The sequence below is a fragment of the Molothrus ater genome, chromosome 3 (assembly GCF_012460135.2).
Source record: "Molothrus ater isolate BHLD 08-10-18 breed brown headed cowbird chromosome 3, BPBGC_Mater_1.1, whole genome shotgun sequence".
Lineage (NCBI taxonomy): Eukaryota > Metazoa > Chordata > Aves > Passeriformes > Icteridae > Molothrus > Molothrus ater.
Window position 1 is genome coordinate 20,012,136 of NC_050480.2, and position 24,527 is coordinate 20,036,662.

Here is a 24,527-nt window from a genome sequence, read left to right on the forward strand (position 1 = left end):
CATTATTGTAAACTCTTATTCTCTTCAGCTGACAGCACTTAACAGCATTACTTATTGGTTACATCTTTTGAATACTTTGAGGATTACATTTTCCTTTATTTTTCAAATCAAAACTCTAAAACACAGGCATACATGATGAGGAAATAGTATACTTGGAGATACATTTATGTGTTCTAACTGCTACTAAATATATCGTCCACAAATTAAAGCAAAACTTGCCAAAGCAGAGATACTACAGACCTCAGCTCCTCAGTACCAACTTTTACACCACTGATCCACCTCTGTTTCATCTCATAACTTGATAAAGTGTGTGCAAATTCAAGAGGTTTTGATTTCATAAGTTATTTCTACCATAACTTATTATTACGAAGTAGTAATTCAGCTGGGCTTTACTTTTGCTTATTTTAAAAGAAATAAGCAGACAAATAATATTGTAATTAAGGGAATGGGCAAAAAGTTTAAAATGAGTGTGATGTATCACTTTCCCATTAAAAAAGGTCTTATTCTTTTTGAAGGGTTTTTAATATCTAATTATGAGGTGTATTCCAATTACTTTGATGTACTTTTTCACTAGAAATATGTTTTTACTGATCATTTAGTCTGTAATAAACTGGTTTGGCACAATCCACAAGAGTTTATGTGGAGGATACCCCAGTTTGCTGCTCCTCCTTGAGCATTTGCTGTTCACACTGGTCAGAGACAAGACAAACATCTATGTAGAATTTAAATCTAACCCATTATATTCTGATTTTCATCAGCCCCTGGACAATTGTGACCATATTTGTTGAATCACTTGCAAATGTGATGTTTTTACTTTCCATCCACTACCAACATCAAAGTTGTGTGTTTATAGAATCTCCCAGTTTTCACCAGATTTTGAACTATTGAATGCAGTTGATGAATGTTTTGTGTCCAAAATATATAGATGTCTACTTTGTCTCAAGGTATACTTTTGACTATTGCTGTAATTCCTTTTTTATTTCCAACTCCTTTTCCTTAATCACCTTAAAAGTAGAAAAAGCAGTATGGGTGTTCTGGTGACAGCTGGTCTTTTATGCAAGAAATGAGAGGGTTGACTGCTCATTATCAAACTCTGAAAACCTGAGTGACAAAAAGCCACAAAATTTTTAGATTTGTGACTTGAAAATAAAAGAGATTTAAACCAGACAATTCCATGGAATTGGAATCTTCTCAGTATACTAATTAAAGTAAAAATTTAAGTGTCATTATATGGCTGCTTAGAGGAGAAAATTGGACTAAATTATATTGAATGGAACTGTTTCAGAAGAAGCATGGCTAGGTTAAGCTGTAATCTTTGGTTACACTTCTAGAGGAACATGCAAACATAATAGCAGATAGTGGGGATGTTCTTTTCTGTGCAATATTGTGATGGATGGAATTATTTTATCCTTTGACCAAAACCTATTGCTTGCTTAACCCAAATAGTATGTAGATGCTACATGTAACTTGAGATCCCCCTTGTTGTAGGGGTTTTTTTCTGTCTTCTTTTCATTTTGCAAGTGTGCAGGTTTGTATGATGCTTGCTACAGCTCCATTCAGATGGTAATTCAGTTCTTTGTGACCACAGTGTGTATGTGAATCAGTATTATGCTTTTACTGCTGTTGAGGGAAGAGGCACATTTTGACAGCCCTGTGTGTCAAAATCTTACTCCGAATTTCCATCTCTGTGAAATAAGGCTGCCAGTAGTCACAGTTTTGCAGTTGTATGGAAATACGAAGCCACTGGGTCTTCAGACTTGGCTTTTCGCTTTAGATTCAATCTCAGAGCTCAGTTTGTGAAATAATACATTAACAGGTAGCAGGTAGTCCAAACTACTTGAAAGTCTTTTCAGCTATAATCATTAATAAGTACCACTTCAGTACTAAATATGGAATTACTCTAATTTATGGCATGTGCATTGTAGGATATTAAAATACCATCATTTACGTATTATTTTAGCTTGTTTGACAAAATATTATTACCTACAAAGCCAGCAGCTACTCAGAAGTGAACTCGGTGATGCATTCTTTCAGAACTGTTACAAACTTAGGGAGTTCAATAAAAATAGCCCATTAAAATAAACCATTGCCAAAGGCTGTATTTTCCTGGCAGGCAATAAAATACCCAAAAGCACGCACAGACTGGTCATATGATAGCATGTGCTTTGTTAGTTATATTGTTAAAACTGTCTTTTCTTTTTCTCCCACAGTCACTGGTTTAGCCCTGGGGCTAGGAAGGAACATAGCCAGGTAAGAACTGCTTTGATCAAGAACAGTTTACTTGAGATGTATAAAGAACTTTAACTACCTCTACTCCAGAGTTAGTGGGCAAATATTTTAAGAAATTTCAACAAAGGAGGTATAATTTCATATCTTCTTGGGAGCAAACATACAGGAGTGTATTTCCAAAATTGTCTTAATTAAAACTCTTTAATTAGTCACTTAATTTCACTTAAATATTCTTGAGGTTTTAACATTCAAGTGGAAATTCTGAATTTTGTTTTTTAATAATTTTGTCAATTGTGGTATCTCCAAATGTTACCTTTTTCAAAATGCTGGAAAGCAAAACAGTTTGCTGCGAAAATCAAGAAACACAGAACCAGTTACACAAGTGGAGAGGCTTCTACAGGAAGATCTTCAGTTCCATTTTTCTGCATTTCTTTGGTTACAATGACTACAGTAGAAAAACAGGAGCTGTTAAATCTCCATCGTGGTACAAATATTGGTGAAAATACCTTATTAGTTTGTCTGCTGAGCCCCCACAGTGCAGTCCCTGGGAGATCCAAGCCTAGAGATGTAGTTGCAGGAATGTGAAGCTGTATTTATTATTTGATTGGTAGCTTAGTTCTTTAGCTTGTCTTCAGAGATGGAGGAATACCTTTATGAGTGGTAGAATGATCTAAACAGAACTTACTGTCCAAAACTATAAAATGTGAAAATAAATCTGATTTCATTTCATAAATGTATAGTTAACTTCACCTGTTCAGTAAAAGTAGCTGAATATATCATCAATGCATTGAAATTGAACACAAACATTCAATTTCTTTAAGTTGGAAAAAATCTATATAAGTTGATTTCCTTAGATCTGTCTCAGTTTGCTGGTACTTTTGCAAATGTAAATAGATTTGAAACTTCAAAAGGAAATAAAATCTGAAGAGTCCTTAGAAGGTTAATTTTAGGATTATCCATCATGAATTAGCTCCAGTAAGTCATAGTTTAAAACTTTCCTGTTCCCTCTCCTTTCTTTTGAACTCCAGAGCAAGCAATGTTGCTTACCCAAAACTGCCAGAGTAGATAAAACATAGTAGTTTTAGCTGTAAATTGTGAGATTCCAGCATGTTACAATAAGCTGTCTGACACTTAAGCTCTAAGTAGACAGCTTTATATAAATCATATTTAATGGTCATTATTTTGAAATAATTTTCCTAGTTGAAGAAACATCTAAAAAAGAATTAGATTACTATGAGTTTGAGTAATTGTTTAAATCTTGATCGTCTCATGTAACGGGGTTAATTGAAGTTGTACTGTTTACTTCCTTAAAAAATTCTGAGCTGAAAAATAAGGAAATTCCCAAATGAGAAGTAACTTAATGTATATCATACATGCCAGCATTGATTTTCAGCCTAGAAGATGAGAAATGTCTGCTTAGCTGGTATAGAATGAATTAATCAATTTTATTCAGATAATAGTAAATTTTAGGTAATTTTGTATTTTACATGGATTTTTTCATCTTTCCTAAGAGCTGTGTTGTCAGAGGTTGTTGGAAGTTAACTGAATTTGTAACTTACAGATTAATAAGGACTTGTGAACTAAAGCTTTTGTTATGAGTTATAGATGTTACCGGTGCATAAGGAGTTTGAGCTTTTTGATAAGACAGAAGAAAAGAAATGGTGTAATGGTGGTGTAATGTAATTTTGACAACCAATGAAATTCTCACTAACTTTATTTATGTTATAAACTATTTTACTGCATCTGAGAACGAGATAGTTGAAATGACAGGAAGCATTCCTTGTACAGGAAGGAAGCTGTAGAAGGTGGGGGGAAAACGTTCAGTTTTTCAGACTGGCAGCAGTTTTTGGAGTCTGTGCTCATTTACGACATGAAGGTGTGGTTGGCCGAGTCTTGAAGTTGATCATTTCCTAACTTCCATGGGATTTTGAAGTGTCTTCCTGTGAATATTAGGTCAATTTATCTCTACTTTGTTTCTCAACAGTCTTTCATTCTATTTGTTCTTCAATATATGAGACATTTCAAACATTTGTGGAGGTTTTATACTGTCCGGTTTTAATTTTTTTAGTATAGTATTCTGATGGTTGTTTTTTACTTAGTGCACCTGACTCATCTGACAAACATCATAATGCTGGAAATAGACTTTAGAGTGTTGGAGATAGTCTGAATGAAAATTCTTACTTGTCTAAAAATAAAAGACAGCTTGTTTCAGAAGCTGAGTCATCATTTCAGTTAAACAAGTCCTTCACTACTCCTACTTCCTCACTATTACAGGAAACTTTAATACTGTGTTTGTGTTTATTCTGCAGCTTGCAAATTACTAAAACTCCTGGGGCTCAGAAGAATTTATAACTGTTTCATAACTGCTTAGATACAAGTGCTAACATGATTAGTTTTTTTGTAAATTAAGTGTCCTCCAACACTTCTAATTATACAACCTCAAAAATTTAAATTGAAATTGTGAAAATCATAAAATTTTACACATAAGTTAATTGTGAAATTGTGAATTGCATAACTTTCTATTACGCTTTGAAAATGCTTTGATTCTTATATTTTCAATTATTTAGGCATTTTAAATTAGTGGATATATATATATATTTACATATTTTATATATATATTTACATATTAACTATTATTGTAAAATTCTATTAATATTCATCTCAAAAGTCATGGGTGAAAGCTATTGACAGATTACTCAAGAGAGGAAATAACTGCATTGTCCAGATAGCAATTCTAAAGAGCAAATAAAGGCATTGTTTGTGAGAGTCTTCTGAATTATTTTTTTTTTTAACAGCTTCAACTCTTGCGAGACAACCGCTCAGAGAGGGGACACAAGAAGAACAGCTCTGTAAAAACAGCCAACAGGTAACTTAATGTGGTATTTGCCTTTAGTACAGTTTAGGAATTTATTGATTCCTTAAATCTTTATGTAAAATTTACACTGTTCTTTTGGGGTATTTTCAAAGGTCTTCTGGGTTTTTTTTATGACTTACTTTCATGAATTTTTTACATGGCATAATCTTTGCCTTATATATGAGTATTAGACCTCTTTTGTTGACTATGCAACTGCACTTTTATCAAACTTAATCTATTTAGAACATCAGAACTAAATGGATGCCAAAGTAAGGTTTGTGCTTCTGGCATGTAAGTTAAGCACTGGAAATATACAAAATTCTATTATGCATATCTGAAATCAAGAAGATAACTCAAATGCTATAATACTTAAATTGTTCTTGTATTTTGACAATAAACATTTCATTGTGAAGACTTAATAAAAACAAATCTAATTCTATTCTCCATCTTCTTTCCTTCCTCTCAAAAGACAAAAAATTCAAGACTGAACTTACTGGTCTAGGAGTCTGTTTCTAGAGGGTTTTTTTATGTACAAGTCACCTGCTGAATCTATTCTACCAAATAATTATTATAATTCTAGTTTTTCTCAAAACAGAATCTACAGAAATGCTTGTCTTGCTATGCACAACACCTTACAGAATTTTTATGTTGTCCTGTAAAGATGACAATGTGTTAACAAACCACTTTTATCAAAAAGTTGTAATAAATTTATATCAGTATGTAGTTCTGTGGTGCCACTTGAGAAAATTTCCTGTCAGGCAGTTGAATTTCACTATATATGTGGTCACCCAGACCACAATTTTTAATATTTTTAGGTACTTACCTTGATGATTACCTGGAAAAGTATACCAATATTTTTTTTTTAATATATGTATTAAATAAGAATTTGTTTCATTGTATACTAGTTCTGGTTACATGCTCTCAAACATAGGTTACAGAAGTGTCAGTCATTCATCTATAGAAATTTTGATTATCTTTTTCTATCAAAACTCTTATATTAAAATTCTGAAAATTTCTGCATAGATTTTCTGGCAAGATTACTTGTTAAATTATATTTTTACTCTGAATTTTAGAATTACTTAACTTTAGATAGAATTTTCACCATAAATGCAGTCTTACTATCGGACTGCTTACACAAAACTGAGAGTTTAATGTGGGTTTAAACTGAGCAGTAAGAAACAGATTATATTCTGAGTCTCTCAGGATCTTTTTTATGCTGTAGCAAAATAAAACAGAGTTTGAGGAATTCAGAATCATAACTTAGGTGTTTGTTGTCCTGACCAGTGAAGCTCTTGGGAACTGATGTTTACCTGCACAAGCAGTTAGAATAGAGACTTGTAAAATGGCCTTGAAAACCTGAAGTTATCTTTAACCACTCTTCACATCCAGTTAACAGTACCTTAATAGACGCTTATCCCAATAAATATGTGGCGGGTTTGTGTACAAGTAATAGGTGGTAAATTCAAGACTGAAGATTAGCATTTTCTAAAAAATATCTGTATTGTTCAAGTAGGGCTTACATAAGAAACTAATATTACAATGTAAATAAAGATTCATCCAAATGAGTCAAGTTATTTCAAAATAATTATTTGTGCTCTTTCAGAAAAACACAATTCTCTCTGTCTGCCATGGAAACTTGAAGTGACTTTAAAAAAATATTTCAAACTACAAAATCTTGTTTTTAGTAGGCCATATGCTGTCTTAGAACCTCAAAGCATGCAGTCTTGTTTACAAGATAGATAATAAAAATATATGGACACCTCAAACTAATTCAGATGAGTAATCTCCTTAAAAAGATGCATATGAAAAGCAGTGGCTGTGACCTTATATTGCCTTACTCTTTGTTGCTAAATGCAGTGAGAAACAGCAGTAGTGGAAAAGTTTTGGACATTCTATAAAATTATTTTACTTATCCAGAATACAGTCTAATCTGTTTTTTTAGCAAGACTGAATTTCTCTGGATCTTCTTTGTATGGTTTTCAGGTATCTGTATTTCTTCTTCGTTTGCCTTTCTGGAAGAGCTTGTTTCTGGTTTTCATATGTGTATTGAGATATGTACATATACACAATTTTTTATGCTTGCCTTGACTTTTCTTACCCCTTTTGGGTTGCTGAACACAGTTCTTGTTTAAGCATGTAGACATTACATTAGAACAGTGACTTGTGGAATAATTTACTCTGTAAATACATCAGAAAGGTGTGGAGCTCTAAGCGTGGCAGTGGTCTGCAGCTGTCTCGTTGTGGTGGAATCCTACTGTCTGGGATGAGCTTTACTGCACTTGCTTTAATGTCTTAGGTTTCTTCTGTCAACATTAATGATAATTGTCTAATCCTGTACAAACTGTTGCTAGTGGCAAGATAATCAGTTTGTAGAGAACTGTTGTATGGCTACCGATGGACAGATGTTAAGGAGGGGTACAGTCCTGCACCACAAAACTTAGAACCAGAATAGATTATATTACACATGATGATACAATTCAGTATATCTGTCTATTCTATTCTAAATACTATCTATACTATGTACAGATAGTATTTAATCTGTGAATACATACTTTTCCCATTCATTTTTTAAGTTATTAACAGTACCAAAAAATACTCTTTTAAAAGCTGCATTTCCTTCTCCTGTAGAGCCTTGAAAAAGTTCTCTGTTTACATTATCTCTCTACATTAGGATGGGAAGAGTCTCCTCCCCAAAGCAGCTACACTGCTTAAAGGTGATAGATAATTCTTCTGGCTGCTTTTTTTCACCCCCTATTCTTTTGCCAGTAAAGAAGGGTTTTTTTCTGATTTTTTTAATATGCTTTGGGCAAAACCAGCCTGGTTAGCTCAAGTCACCTATTTAAATTAAATTGGCTGGTTTTGTACAAACCATATTAAGGCCTGCTCACATGATTTTTTCCTCCAGCAGAGCTGTGGAGATGATAATCTCCAGCAGATGTGTGATAACAAATAGCTTGGGATAGTAATGTCTTCATCTGGCGCAGTTGTTAGCAGACCAAATGTCTGTCTGTAGCCCGAGGCAGTGGGCAAACAATTGCACATGATTGAGTTACAGGGAGTTAACAAGTTTCTGCTTGGCAGCTGAACTGCCAAAGCTGGTCATGGGCTCTTTGCCTGCTTCCCTCATAAGGTAAAATATGTTTTCTTAAGATACTTCCTTAAAATTTTACAAAAAAAAAAATTACCTAAAAACTTACCTAAAGGAGATTTTTCGGTGGCTAAGAGATTCCTTTGATCGGCAATGGTGACAGTGTTGAAGGATATTTTGCTGAACTGCTGTAACATGATTTTGAACATGTAATTTAATTGTTTACTGTGGGGGTGGACCTCCATCACACAACTATGTCTCTGTCTTTAAATACATAATGTACTTTTCCTCACAATACCATTATGAAGAGGGGAAGTACCTTTGTCCTCATTTGACAGAATAACCAGAATACTTAACCACCTTTTGCCTTTGGTCATACAGTTGCTGTGATAACTAGATAATTTATGCTGAAATCTGGAAGCAAGAGAATTGCAGGTTGGGAAACCCACGGACTGTGAATAAGTTACTCTCGTGTAATTATTTCCTTTACATAGAGGTCTTGTGTCATATTTCTTTTGTAGTGTGCTCCTGTTAAGTACCATGAGTTAGTTCATCTACATATTTATTTTTTCTTACTGTATTGTAACTATAATTTGAAACATGCTTGAATTGAGAAACTGAAAGGAAAATAGCACGCAAATTCTTACCACTTAGTAATTTTTTGGTGTTGAATCTTGATAATTCTGTATTGGCTTTCCACGTGCCAATGTTCCCCCAAAGACCTCTGAAAAAGGAAAAAAAAAATCTACTTTTAGTTCCTATGCAGTTCAGTCCTGGCATGAAAGAAGGCTAAGTCATACTCGTGAAAGTTTTCAAGGTGGAGTAGAATTTTACATGCCAGGTTTCACCTACCTAACTGTGGCTTTTTTAAGAATTTAATTAATGTGTGCCAGTCCTCCAGTGATCACATGAGCTGGCCAGAAGGCTTTGAAGTCTTCTCCTGCCATGGTGAACAGCACAGCCTGAAATTCTTCATGTTTTTTTCTACCCTCACTTTCCCTTCTTTCCCTAATTGTTCTCAGTCCAGTTTAAATTTGTGCCTTGTGCTGATACAAGAGGATGACTCTCACGTGATTTCACTTCTTGTAACTGTGTTCTCCATGAAGTAGTATTTAAATAAAGCTTGTAAGAGAAAGAATTACACCAAACCTGAGGAGAGCTTTTCAAAAGTGTGTCATTGTTTTGGTTAAAATTGCAACTTTCTGTCTTTCCTGGTTTTAAAGGATAAACCCTGTTTGTGCATTTGTACAGCACTTGTTCATCTCCATCTGATGATATGGAACATGGTACTTTTTTACACAGATGTGACAAATAACATTACAGCTGCTCTTTATTTGATCTTCTAAAGAGACAAAGATGTGCAAGGATTCTGCCTGCTCCCACTTTCCCATCGTGTCATCTGTTGTTTGGGAAAGAGTCCTAATTTGCAACAGATACAAAACTATTTGTTGAGGTGCAGGTTTGCCAAAAATAAATGAAACTATTAATTACTACATTTTTTGAGCAGCTGTTAATGGATTGGGATAAGAAAACTGTACATTAGACTACTGGTTAATTACAAGAACTGTAATTGTTTGATGTGGCTTTTGTGGAATGAAATTACAATACCAGAGAAGGTAAATTCAGCCAGGTTTTGGAAATTATACACCAAGATGTGCACATACTTAGACTGCAGAAAAGCAAAGGAATGCATAGCTGTTTTATTAGGTGATTTGCTTCTGCCATTACATGAATATTATGCCATCATATTCTCAACAAAAATACTTTAAAATAAAGTCATATTTAAACATGCCTTTTAATTCAAGTGTAAAATTATTAAAGGTAGTAAGTTAATGTCTTATAACCCCAGAGCTAATAATGCAGGAGATTCAGATACAACATTAAAATCCAAATGTGTTTACATCATTAGAAATTAACAACTAAGCAGTTTTATCTCCTCTTTGGAGTGTCATGAAGCAGTAACTGTGCTGTTATGATTGCTGCTTAATAATATTTGCAGTTCCAGATTAAATTATGTGAATGTTTGAGGACACTTTGCTTCACTCCCTTGCTGTCACCCTCAGGGACAACATTATTCCATCAGTTTGGTATTCTCCTTCCCTGGAAAGGGTAAAAGATGATGCTGTTTTGGGAGAGGGCAATTCCAGATTGAGTTTTCTCTACCGTGGCCTTATTTTTAGGGTGCTGAAAAGATTTTCACATGGGAGAGGAGGACAGGGCCATGACAGTTTAATTGTTGTTTCAAAATGTAGCCAGTGTGTGATGCTTTAATTTTATGGAAATCTTAGAGCCTCAGTAGTGCTTCATGGATAGATTTAAAGTATCTATTGAATAAATACTGATTAGTCATCTAATGTCCTGAAAGTGTCACCTTTTAATTTGCATAATGAGAACTTTTGTAAAACTAGCAGAAATTTTGAACTGTACTCTGTTTTGCAAATACGTTTTTTTGTGTGATATGAGCAGATTTTTTCCATCTTTAACATAAAACTACCAGCTGAATTTTGTTGTTCTTGCACTGAAATCTAATATACTTTATAATAAAGTACATAAACAAGCTGCTAAATGGCACTGAAAATTTGTCATTTAAAATGGAGTTCCAGGTATATGATTATGTTAACTAACAGGAAGTTATGTTTTCCTGATTTTAAAAGCATGCAAATCAAAAAGAAAAATCAGATAACGTCTAGAAATTATGTAACTCTGGATCCTTCTGATGTACTATCTGGATTGAATTTTTCACCTGAATGAACTGATAGCAAATCTCTCACTTTGAAGTGACCAAATTTTAGCACATGGTGTGCTTGTTTCTCATGTTCAGCTGCATTAGATGCTGTGTCTTGTTCTCTTTTTGCACAACTTTGTGTTCCAGAGCTCAAACTTTGTTTGTCTCATCTTACCTGTTAAAATATTAATGGCATGAGGACAAAGTTATTTTATACTTCAGATGTCTGAAGACCGTTCCTGCTCTGTAAGGTCTGAGGAGGAGCTGTGCACAAGGGCTTGCACTGTCATCCCACAAACTGTTTAAGCTGTAGTTGAGCAGCTCTGCAGTGAAGGAGGTTGTTTTGCGCTCTGGTTTTCCACCACTCATTTGTCCCATCGTCTCCCCCACCACAAGAAATTTGGTTTTGTCTCTCTGCATTTCTCCACAAAGGCACATGGAAGCTGCCTATTATAAGGATGAAGATGAATAGCAATGCATGAAGGAAGGGTGGGTTTCCCTCTTTCTGGTTTTATTGCACATTAAATTCTGCAATTTTTGCATCAGGTTCCTACTAATCTCAAAAGGATCCTTGAATATCATATGTGTAAATCAGTATCCCCTCATGCATGTTAACTAAAATTCTGAGGCATAAGCACACTGACTTCTATTTAGACTGTGATTTTGTGTGGTGAGAGAAAGAGTTTAGAAAAAAATTTAGATAATTTAGATAGCTTGCTTCAAATTACATAAAAATTCAATTTCGTCTTCCATTTTTGTGCTACTGTATTACATACTTGAATTTTTAGTGTTGCTTCTAATTCTTTACCTATTTTAAAAGATGTTGAACACAACACTAATGCTTGCAGTGATTTAACCTAACGCTATATGGCTGTAATCCAGAACTTTAAAATGTGTATTTTTAAATCTTTCCAGAAAAATACATTTGTTCCATTTTTAGCTTATTTAGTGAATTTCATTCTTGGTAAACAAATATGTATTCAGAAATATCTGGAAGAAATAGTGTAGCTGAGTACATTAGCAAGTCCTTCCTCTAAAGTATCTGTTCAGATCCATTGTTTACTGCTCAAGTCATAAAGATATTTTCTGCATCACTTCAGAGCTGGACTGAGGCCCATATCTCTCAAATAGCAACAATTTGCAAGGTGAAGAAGAGACCAAAAAATATTTGCTTTAGAATTTGTGAAAAAATAATGTCCTGTAACACGTTGATGTTCTATTACTGCAACCTGTTTTCAAACTAAATTTCACCATTGCATGAATATGAGCTTTATTGTTATAATGTATTTCTTCACACAAAACAATAATGGAACTTGTCATCAAAATATTTAGAAATATTCTAAATTAATATGAAATTTATATTCTTAGGTAATGTAAATATTAATTTCCTGTATTGAAAATGTGAAATCATGTCATTTGTTGAAGAAAACGGAAAGTTTTTACTATCTAATTCTTGACAGAAGTGTATTTTTTGGGTTTATTCCTTCAGTGTTCCTTGGTGACTTGTTTGTACACCAAGATATTGGTTTGGATTTGCCTTTGTGTAATTCATATACTTTTGATCAATTCCAACTCATGCCCAATTATATTACACTAAATTAACATAATTCAACAGATGTTGATATTTAAATGTTTTCTGGCATTCACATCTTGGACAGCTGTCTTTGAGCTTGGGGAAAAGGCAAACATTTAGAGTTAAATGATGAACATATGCTTAAATTACTAATTAGAACCAAGAAAAAACAATGCATTATCCTTTCTGAGGGCAGTAGGCCTCTACTACTGAACTAATTTTTTAGGGTCTCTTTTCACAAATAGAGTGCTTAAGTGACTTGAGTATGGGTGTCAAATCATATGGAGTCATGCAGGTTTTTATTTTCCATCATGTGCACTAAAATTATGCCAGTGTGGAGTTGAATGTGTCAATTTGTAGTGTTCAGATAAATTTTGGACAGCTACTGTGTCTGAATGACAAAAGTCCTGCTAAAGATAACAGCAAGGAGTGTGTTAGGATTTGGTATTTATTAAGCAATGAGGTAATCTCATGGGCCAGGTTGTATTCTAGTCATAATGGGATTGCACCAGGACACTCAATAATACAGGTATGTCACCCTTATGCTTGAAGTTATGTTGTGAACAGATTGGGGTTGTATGAAAGGAGTTTGATTGAGTTGCATGGGCTTATCACATCTTTTTAAGATGTAATAAAAGGGAAATAAAGTGCATAGCTCTTCTGGTTAATGTAATAGTCTTCACTCTTGTAGAAGTAGGTGAAGCAATCTATTGTATAGATGAGGTTATCCTTTAGATAAGTTTGAGGAAAAGCTTTACTGTTTGTAAAAGATGAGGAGGAATCAAGCATGGAACTGATTTCACCTGAGTGTTGTCACCTGAGAAAATTGAAAAGAAAGCAAAAGAGTAAAAGAAGGCAGGTGAACAAGGAACCATCCCTCTCTAACTGTCCATGGGACACATGCATTACTGCACATGCCACCCTTCTCTGGATGTTCAAGTAGACACTAGGGGCTGCATTCACACTTTGACAAGCTGTGTACCACAAAGGAAAGAGGATAACTTTCCTTACAAATTTGCTTAGCCATTGTTTTTAATGTATTTTCCTTAGAAACAAATGTGCCTTGCATATTTCAGTGTACTATTATGAAATCATCATGCATCTTTTCTGTGGCTATATTGATACTCATGCCAGAGGCAAAGATTAAGTATTCATTATACCTAGATAATACATAATAGTCTTCCCAAATTTACAGCCCCAGTTGCTTAGTACGTGTATTTGGAGTGATACATTTTAATTTAATCCATAATTCTGGAGACTCAATCAAAGGGAAATGTAGAATTTTATGTTCATCTTAATTTAATTAGGTATTAGTGTTATGAGATGTTTAGAAAGACATATATAATAGGGTTTTAATGGTGTTTACCTCTAAACTTACCATAAACTGTTTCGTTGACTCCAGTGCTCTTGAAGGCATCTGTCTGCCACTTGTGGTAATTTAAGAATGATCAGTAAGAGTTAAAGTTCCTCCAGACTCCCTTATTTAAGCAGCACTAATGGATGTGTTCCACTGGCCACCAGATACAGCAGTGTCTGCATTTTAAGCCATGTAAAAACAAGATAGGCTTCTGTGTAAGGAGAATCATTTATGTGATATTTTTGTGTAAAAGATACTTATATAAGAGGAGGTTTGCTCAGGGTGTTTTTGGATTTTCATCAAGTTGAGCTATTCCACACATTCAATTTTTTAATCATTTTATTAGCTTGTTTCTCTGGGTTCCACAGAAACAGAATTGAATTCTGTTTTCTCCATCCTTAACTGGTGCTGCGAACATTGCTTCACACTCTCCCTGCCCGTTTCAGCTTGTAAGAATTTGTCAGGTAATTTCAAGGTTAAAGTGAGTTAAGTTGTCCCTACCGCATTCTCTCTGCAATCATATCCATATGAATATCTATTTTTTATCTATATTTTAAGCCTGAAAACTGAGAGTTTCAGTTAGATTTCCCCTTGAAAATAATTCTCTCAAGTCCCTTCTAAAATACAAACCAGTTAACTTTTTCCTTTTTGTGATGTCTTGCGAAAAAGTTTGCTTAAAAACTTTGATCAAGTCTCTCCATTAGCTGAAGCATCCAGTGGTGATAAACTTGCAGAGTTCTACAGCCATCTGCAGGAATGCACTGATACTGTGGCAGAACGGGGTGTCAGTGTTTACTGTGAGTTTCTTCCTCAGGTGGGAGATGTTAATAGCATTATAATGGATAGGCATGTATTGATCTTTACCAATTCATCTAATTATGGAATAGAAATCAGTCTTCTTGAAAACATTATTCATTATTACACCATAATAATGTGCTGTATCCGATTTTCCAAGTTAGTGTACAGAAATCTGATAAATACTGTTAGATAAAAAACACTCTTCCACACCTGCCTTCATTAGTAAATTTTGGTTTTTTTACACCTGAGATGATAGTGAGTACAGAAGAAGGTAATAAATCAGAGAACTAGAACACGTGTTCAGGAGTATCTGCTGTCCTATAGCCATCTTATTGTGCTGTTCTTAGTGACTGGTGAACTTTTAACTCTGATAGTGGCAAGGGTGAAAACTAGCAGTGAAAGAGTGAAGAACCCATTGGGTCCTCAATGGCTCAGTAGGTTTATTGCATTTAAAGCACCTTAGCTGTTGGCTCCCCCACAGAACAAGATGTTTCTTTGGAGAATGTAACCACATGGTCCATGGACTGCAGAGGTCAGGGTAGGCAAAAATCTACATGACCTGTTACAAATGCCTTGGAGAGGTGAATGTGTGTAACTGCTGAAAAGGCATTCACCAAAAATATTTGCCTGTGGAGCTATGAAAATTATGGAAAAAGGGATTGTGTTGTGTAGGCACAGATATGTTTGGGGAGCTTAAAGAGACAATTCTAGACATGTTACCATCGTTAGGGAAATAATCTTAATTACCTTGAGAAAAAGAAAGGATAAAGAGACTGCTGCTATTTAAAGAGGAAATAGCAAAATTTCCATCAGAGGGAATGTTTCACAAAAATGTATAAATGCTTGTGAATTTCTTTGCATGTCATCGTGTCTATAAAAGTGTTTGCTGTATCAAATCTGTGGGATTTATTTATGGGATTTAATAACTAAACTTTGTGGGGTTTATTTGCTATATTAATAACTTTTTTCAATTATTTTTGTTATTGCTGCCTTCCCAGTCTGTCTTCATTTTTGAGACTCTTATTTACCATGTAGAAAGGATAATCTTGCACTGTGTGCAAGATGAAAAATGAATAAAAATTGACAGCAGCTTTTCCAGTGTTTTGCTTAATACGTTGAGGCATGACACAACAACAACAACAAAAATTCTTGGCATGCTAGCGTAAGTTCACACCAGCCTGGCTTTTGCAGCCCTCTTATTTCCCTCTGCCACAACTTTGCCGCTGCTGTGACACTTGCAGGCCTGCTCGGCCATGGTGCAGCTGATGCCCTGTCCATGCTCATATTTTTCCTATTGACAATGAGTGTTCTTGCCAAACGCCAGGGACCATAGTCACATCTGTTTGTCTCCCAAGCTTGTCTGAGGCTGCTTGGGAACACTTTTTATCCAGAGGGCAGCTTTAACTAGGCCTAATACTCTGAAAAGCCTCTATTTGTAAATGCATACAATGAGGCGACAAGTTCCTGTTGTCTTTCCTTAAAAATTATTCCATTTGACACTGCTTGCTCCAGTCCCTGTCACCAGCACATCAAAAGCCAGGTTTTCAGGCAAGGTGGTCTTAACAAGTTTTATTTTTTTCCTAATAAAATGCCTAGCTTCCCTCCAGAGCACTATTTATAAATGATAGCTGGAAGCAAGCTAGGGGTAAGTAGAAAGAAGGCAGGCAAATAGCTTTCTTCCTTTCTGTAATCCACTCTCTTCTGATTTAATGCTAAGAAACATAATGCTGAACCTAGCCTGATTGAGGGTCAGAGTTCTCCCTACTTTATAATACCCCCATTACAGACATTTCAAAATGTACTGTGCAGCTTCACAGCTCTGCTTCTTTTTGTCTAACCTGCCAGTTCCAGAGCAGTAATAGTTCTTATCTGATCCTCTCTAAATAAATAAATGAATAAATAAATATGAGCTTTTTGTTTTGCTGTGATTTACACTGGCAGAGCATATCAGATGTTAAGCCCTGGTGAAGCCAAATGCAGCTTTACAATCACAAGCTGGCTGAACATTGGACGGTAGTGGCCATCAGACCGGGTTTGACAAAGCTTAATTGGTGCTCCAGCATATTGTTATTTATTAGTAGTGTAGGGAATTTTTGACAACAACAAAGAAATACCCACTCTCACCTTGGCTGGTGTGATGGGGTTGTTGTGATCGGCAAAGGCAAATGATTCATTTATGCTGAAGGAACAAGGCTGCCTTTCAGATGTTCATTGATTTTATATTAAAAAGTAACTGCTGTGTTCTACATGAAGGGTGACAACAATAACAAAGTAGTCCTTACTTAGTGTTATTTGTTGCAACTCCATTCCCTGTGCCTGGAGGAAAAGTGGGGAGACCCCAGTACCATAATCTTACAGATCAATAATCTAGATATCTCAATGTAGTGTAACAGATAATCAATTCTGGTAAAATAACTCAAATGCTGCTCACTGTTACTGCTGTGGCTCAGGTCTTCAGGTTCAATTGCCTGACTTTATTAATTTTTATCTTTCATCCTACTTGTATTCCTGCAGACTTTCTTCCTTTTTCATTCAGAAAACAAGAGTTTCACACTGTAGAATATATAATTTACGACTATCACACAACTTACTCTGCATGTTTGATACCATTGTTAAATACTGATCCACTGGTGATCAAACATCACAAATATATTTTCTTTAGTTAATGTTGCCCCATATTATATTTAAATATTCATTTTCTTTATCATACAATCAGTTATGAAAGGGTTACACTTCTTGATTTCTTGCTAAATTCAGAACTGAAAATTATCATACTGTTAGTTTACTAGTCCAACTGTGTTGAGTTCTTGATATTAAACTAGGATAAAATTTCATGTTGGAATTGCAAGGAAAATGTGGCTTAAAACAAAGGGAGAAAAGTGTTGAAATAAGGGTTCACTAGGTGAAGCTAGAGTGCACTTCTCTGTGAAACATAAGTTTCTTGGAATATTTTATTATTTAAATACAAGCACTGTGCTACTTGTTAATCTACTGTATCTTCTTAGAAGAAATATGAGGAGGATTGTACATTGTCATCTTACTCATCAAGGCATTGTTGTCATTCTTTTACATTATTGAGGAGATCTGAGGTCTCTCCACAGTATATGACGATTTGTTATTCATTTAGAAGTAGCCCAGCTTTAAAATGTTTATAAATGCCGTAAAGGGTAAGTCATATATCCACACTGAAACCAGATCCCATGAGTGACAGTGTTACTATACTGCTGTAGATTGTCAGATGCAATTTTCAGCTTGTAACTTTATCAAAATTCACTACACTTATGTGGTAAGAAACACGTTTCTCAGTAACATTTATAGATACATATTAAAATTACTGCATTCCCTGCCCCCCCCCCCCCATTCTGTTCTGGTTCTTTAAAAAAGAAAAGTCAGCTACATATATTCAATTCTGCAGGCATTCTATATTACTTTAAGAAAATAATAATTATAATTGTCCTTTGAGATTCTATTCCAAAAGTCAACACTTGAAAATTCCAAATTTACCATTTCCTGTGGTACTGACTTCTAATAGCTGGGTTTAATGCAATAGCATTTGTTTGTTTGCCATCCTCTGCATCTACATCAATTTTCCAGCCTCCAAGTGCAAGCTCATAATTGTTCAAGAAGCCTAACAGATATTGTGCTTCCGTGGTATCCTCACAACTTGCCAGTGAATTAGGAGGGATAAATTGTTATGCTACAAGTTTATTTCATGCATCTTTGAAGAGTTTACTGTTTCATGTTTTCTCATTCATTCTTCATCTTACCTTAAAAAAATTGATAATATTTTCCATGTAATAAATGCTGCTCTGACAGTAAAGCATTACCAGCCAATTGATAACCTACAAACAGCATTGTGATCTCTTTAGATAATTAATCTTAGCTATTTTCCTGTCAGGAGCAACAGTGTTTTTGTTTTATGTTGAGCTAGACAGATTGCCAGTTTTGAAAATTAAAAAGCATTCCCTTTATATTTATATTTATTCATTCCGGTAACAATTTATGATGCTGCATTTAGATACTGAGCGCTTGTCAACAAACATAATTATGTTTCGATATAAACAAGATTGGTGGCTTGACTGTGCAGCTTCATCTTGGTTGAGAATGTTTTGATATAGGTTCAGATTATACAAGCTGTGTATTTATGTGGCAGTTTTCTTCCTTTGTTAATAGTTTTCTCCTATAATTACTTGCAGGCAAACCAGTGTACATTTAGGATCATTGTGCATGGGAGACATCAAGCGGAGAAGGAAAGCTGCTCCCCTGCCAGGACCCACAGGTAACCAATTTCCCTGGGACAGAGCACAAACCACAAGATGTTAAATCTCTAAACACAAAGCAGTAGGTCAGTGAACTGGGGAAAAGCTTGATAAATTCAATAACTTCCCATATAACTTCAAATACGTTCTATTCTTATTTATTAATAAAGATTAAGAAATAAATAGGCTCCCTCCACTCTCCTGCAATCATTGCCAATTTCCAGTCCTTTGTAGCACAGTGCTTCTTTAAAGACAATAAATCTTTTTTCATATACTGAGACAGCAAAGATTACTGCTTATGTCCCTTCAAACGTTTCAAGGGAAGAGACCTGAGGCATCTTGTTTTCTGCATATGAATGCTCTAAATACCCTGCACAATAAAGTCAGGATGTGAATTCTTGGGTAAACAATCGAAAATATGGTGACAAAGCTGTGAAACACAGCTTTAAAATTAGTGCTGTAGATTAAACAGGAAGCCCATGCAAGCACATTTCTAAAAGATTTTTACAGATGCGAGGTCACAACCATTGGATGCATTTTGCTGATGTCACAGCTGTGAAATTACTTTTTCAATACTTAGCAGTGATTTATAGGACTCTCATCAGTTTGCTGTATTAATTACATATGTGCATACTGGAAAGATTCAGTTGTATGTGAGCCCATGTGAGCCTTTATATAAATGTCTAATACAGAAATCTGGACTGCATGTCCTAGTCATACATAAACTACAGCAGCAACATTTGCAATACATAGAATTTTCAAATATATTTCAAGTAGATGTCTTTAGAGACATGCTTAATACTTGTGTTCTAACTGAATTCCCCCTCCTTAAACGTCTTTGTTTCAAACCTCAGTGGCAGAAACAGACCAGGAATAATATTAACAATGTTATAAAAGTACCTTAGTGGCAGCAGTATGAAAAAAAGAGAATCTATGGGTCAGCTTCTAAGACTCTGAACATATGTGAACCGAAAAAGAAAAATACTTAATGGCTGAAGAGAGAATAATGTAATTATTTCTACAAGGTGATTTTCACTTCACAACTTTCAAGTACTAGAGGATGTCACTTTGTACTGAGAGGTTATCAAGTATCGTGAAATTAATTTTATTATTCACTTTACTTTGGGCTTTCAGTGTTCAGAATTTTGTTTTACAAGCTGGGTCCTCTGCGTAACTTTACAAAGCCAATATTTTGATACTAAGGCAAATATGTGGTCATTCAATGTTATGTGTCCATGAACTCCCAGTTTTAGAAATTGTTTTGCCCCAAAGTTTGCCTTTATATGAAGAGCAACAGAGAATAATGGTGGATAAAGGTATCATATGAGGTAATTTTTAACTGATGTGCCTTCTTTTCTTTTCAAGTTCAAGGTAATCTTTTCAATTTTCTTGTGATCAGGAGGATTGAGAATTTTTTTTTTGTGGTCTTAGAAAAGTTGTTGTTTTTCAGCACGTCATCCTTGTAAGTTTTTAAGCAAATAGAACCTTTGGTAAACATTGAATAAGCTTGTAACTATGTATAGCATGCTTCAGATTATTGTAGTTTTCTCAAAGGCTAACCTTTCTACGGTGAAATTATTGTTTGTCTGTCACAGGCCTTGCTTTTTGTCTGTGTTCCATAAGATTTTATGAAAGAAACGGGGTTTTCTTTTAGAATGAATGTACGTTTGGAAATTGGGATTAAAATAAGAGATTGCTTATTTGATTATTCTTCTTTCAGTAGTTTTAGTTAGCTAAGATATGGGAAGAGAAGGGTTTGATTTTATGTGGAAGAATTTGTGAGCTGCTTTCTTGAAAGAAAAAAATTCAGAAGTTGTTTAGATGAGCAGAAGTTAGAAATGAAAAAAACATTCTCCTCATAATTGTTTGTATTTGATATCATAGTGAAACCTGAAAGGCTGTCTGTAAATGACTCCTTTACTGCAAGTGTTTTCTTACATGGACTGCAAATTGACAAAGTTTGGTCTGAGTCAATGTGTTGGTAAGAGTGTTTCCTAAATTCCCATTTGCATTTGGAAAAAACTACTTTGGTAAATTAACTCTTCTGAAAATCTGCACAGTGCTGAAAATGGCAATTTATGCCATAGGTCCAGTAGTACTGATGAGAACGATCCTAACGAGGTGTTGGAACACGTTCTCTGGGTTTGAGTCTCACAAGGATAGCACCTGCTACTTTCAGACACCTTACAAAGCCACAGGCTTCTGCAGCAAGCAGTGTGATTGGTTAAACATTTATTAATTGTGACAAGAACACCCAATTTATTTCAGTACTCGAGCTTATTTACTGCTCTTTCACCTTTGTATTTTGTATTGAAAAAGTAAAATGAATATTGATAGAGTTAGATATTGATTTCTAAATTTATAGCCCGTTCTCAGTCTGCAGTCAAAGTCACATACCAATAGGTTTGTGTATATTAGTAACAAAGGATGTAGCTTTACTTGCACAGCATTGAAGCAAGAAAGTTTGAGCAGCACAGAGCATTTTATAGTTTCAAAAATGTCAGTTGTAAAGGTGAAGAAAAGATGTGTTGAATAGCAGTGAAGAAAATGGGAGATAATATTGGCATGGGTGGGTGGGAACTGACAGTACTGATACAGGAGTATCATATTCTGTCTTTTTTCCCAGGATGAATTTTTCATTTTTGTGGATGTTTCATATATCCCATATGTACATTGTTGAACCTAGATAGTTACTTAATCAACAAAAAACTGATACTAGTAAAAATTGATTACTTCCCTCAACTGAAGTATGAGGTACCTTTTAAATACTCTTTTGGATGACTTCTTCCATGAAACCAATATTATTCCAGTGATTCTGTTCTCATGTGAGCACAGGTCATTTTCAATGACCTTCTCTCCCCTATGACTACCTGAGTGGTAGAGCTATTTCATGTGACACCCTGACATATTTCACTGCAGCAATACAATACTCTCAAGTTTGTAAAAGGACCTCTTAGATAAACTAATCCGTTGTCATGGAAATAGCCCTTCTACTACTGGGTCCAGTTTAATGAAAGTGATAATAAAATAGCAACAACAACAGCAAAAAAAATTTTGCTAGAGAAAGAACACTCTTCGCAAGGTAGTGTTACTACTTGAAACACCTGCACTGGGAATATTTGCAGCAATTTCAGTCTTAGATTATCTAGTTTGAGTCTCATATCAAACCAATAGATGCTACATAATTTTAGATACCATACACTGAATATACATTTATCCCAGTTTATTTCTAATTGACTCTTATGTACAAGATTTTTGATTTTTATCATCTCTTGTTAAATCTCTGAGATATTTTAGATTTTTTTTTTAAATAACAAACCTCTAAGTCTTAAATGTTGGGAAAAAAATCATCAAATTCTGCTTCACATCTCATATTTGTATGCCTTGTAAATAGTCATTTATTTCAAAATAATCTTTTTTCTCTGGTGTTGCACAGTGTGGTTTACAGTTTGGAGCAGGGTTAAAAACCTGCAAAAACCAATTACAAGAACAGAAAGCTGTTTTTTATTTAAAATGTAGAAAATGTTTATATAAAATAGATAAATTACTATGCATGTAATGGGCATTTTAATAATTACCTTTTTTCAAAAACAAATTTCAGATGTCATATTCTTTATCTAGTTGGCATGTTGCATGCACATGCTACACTTCAGGCTGGTCCTGATTGAAATGACCAAGGTAAAAGTATCATTTTAAAGAATGTATTTTAATGAAAAATATGACAGTTTCTTAATTGCAGCAGAAATACTGAGCACTGCTATAATGCCATCATGACTCACTTTAATAAGGTAATCAAAAGGGTACATGTTTTCATTCCTTTTTAAAAATTGCCAATGGAACAGCTAAGCAAACTATTTTGCTGATGCTTAATATGTCAGTGATTAAAAATCAGACCTGACTATCTGCAGAACCAAAACCATGATTTGAAAAAGATTGTGATTACAGTGTGATAACAGAGGTGGCTGAGGCTGAATTTGTGGTGAAGGTCAACTTAGTGCAGTAGTTTCAGGGGAAGGTAAACTTTGGGGTACTTGGATGAACTGACCATAAATTTCCAAAACTCTAAACAATAAGCCTATTTTCTTTTAACTCGATTCACCGCTTTTCCGTCTTCCAAGTGTACAACTCTATAGGCAGAAATCCATTGTCACAGGGCAATTCACAATGTTGGCATGTTGTGAATCCTATCCCTTATTGCATTGCACCATTTCTTACCCTCAGTCTGCCAAAGTCCTTCCTGGCATGCATACTTCAAGCCTGCTTGGTTGTGCAGCCCATGGACTCTCGTTTTTCTTTGGTTGGTATCTAACTTGGCAGCAAGTTAAATTTTAGGAACTTCTTTCTGTTTCTTTGTTTCTTCTACCATATTGTCTCACCAAACTAGAAGTTAAAAGATTGCAGAGTGCCATCCAGTATTGGAAGCTGCAGTCCCTTCAGAACAAAAGGCTTTCTGTGTTGAGCTTGAGGTGGCTGGTTCAGACAAGGCGTCTTACATACAAGCACCAGAGTTCAGAAAGTTCGGTAACAAACTTCAGAAGACCTGCAATTCAACCAGGACAAGCTTATCCTGCAAAATTACTGATGGGTTTCTTGTGATCTAGAGAGAAGCAATATTCTACAGGCTGTACACACAGCCACTAAAAAGTCAAGAAGAAACATTCAGATTGATAGAAGATGACTGTGCCTGTCTTTCTAAGGGCTGTTATCTTGTGAAATGTGGAAGCTTCAAGAATGATTCCCTGAATTACTCTGGGAGTCTTTCATAAGGTAGCTGTTTCTGGTTATGGAAACGGTTCAAATTGCCTCTACTGGGAGCTGAACTTTCTGGTTCTTATGGGTCCCTTCCACCTTGAGATGTTCTGTGATTCCATGGATTTTTTGGCTTCACTTTCAAGAACCATAAACCTGCTTACTGGAGAATATAACCAAAGAGAGTACCCTTAATATAGTGGAAATATGGGGGGGGAAAAGGCTAAACCAGGCATTATTTTCAAGTTTCATTAAACAGTTGTACACTTGAGGACTGGCTTTGAGTGAAACAGAGGTGTCAGTAGGGAGACTCATCCTCAAGGGCAGTTATGTGCTCTGCAAGTTCTGCACATTCTCTGCCAGATATCATATTAAAGTGGTTCCCCACAGAGAGGAGCCACCTCCTTTTTATGTGCAGTTTGTTAGAACCATCACCTTCCTCAGATGGGCAAATGGATGTCCTGTAGTTTTCCTAGATTTCAACCAATAAAAGAAGTACCTGATATTTCTGTCAGTTTTAGGTTGGTAATTGCAAAGGATTTTTGTTAAAACACAGACAGTTTGGCAGTTAAAAATGTAGTTTTCCCTCAGTCAGCATTATTTCTTATCCCAGCACTCCACAACTGCCTCTCAGTTGTTGGTGACTACTTTTTCTTTATCCTGAGGGAATAGGGAGCACTGCTGCAAACAGTCCCTGGTATTATGCAAAAACTACTTTTCTTAAAGGTTTTTCAGCATATGATTCACTTTCTGAATAAGGAAGGAGGTCTGTGCATAAATCTGATAGATTTATGCAGAAAGTTTTGACACTTCAGAGGAGTTTACCATGTGAGGAAATAAAATTCATTGATCAGGTTTCCAGTACAGGCAAGATTTCTGTCTTTTTGTAAAAGCC

The 24,527-nt window shown here is 35.0% G+C and overlaps 1 protein-coding gene across 1 annotated transcript in view; it reads left to right on the forward strand.

Moving 5' to 3' along the window:
• GPATCH2 (G-patch domain containing 2) overlaps positions 1-24,527 on the forward strand; it is a 118,311-nt gene that overhangs the window by 83,753 nt on the left and 10,031 nt on the right. Inside the window, exons 7-9 of the mRNA XM_036380727.1 lie at positions 2,211-2,250; positions 5,025-5,095; positions 18,821-18,903. Coding sequence (XP_036236620.1) covers positions 2,211-2,250; positions 5,025-5,095; positions 18,821-18,903 — 194 coding nt within the window. The remainder of the gene's footprint in view (positions 1-2,210; positions 2,251-5,024; positions 5,096-18,820; positions 18,904-24,527) is intronic.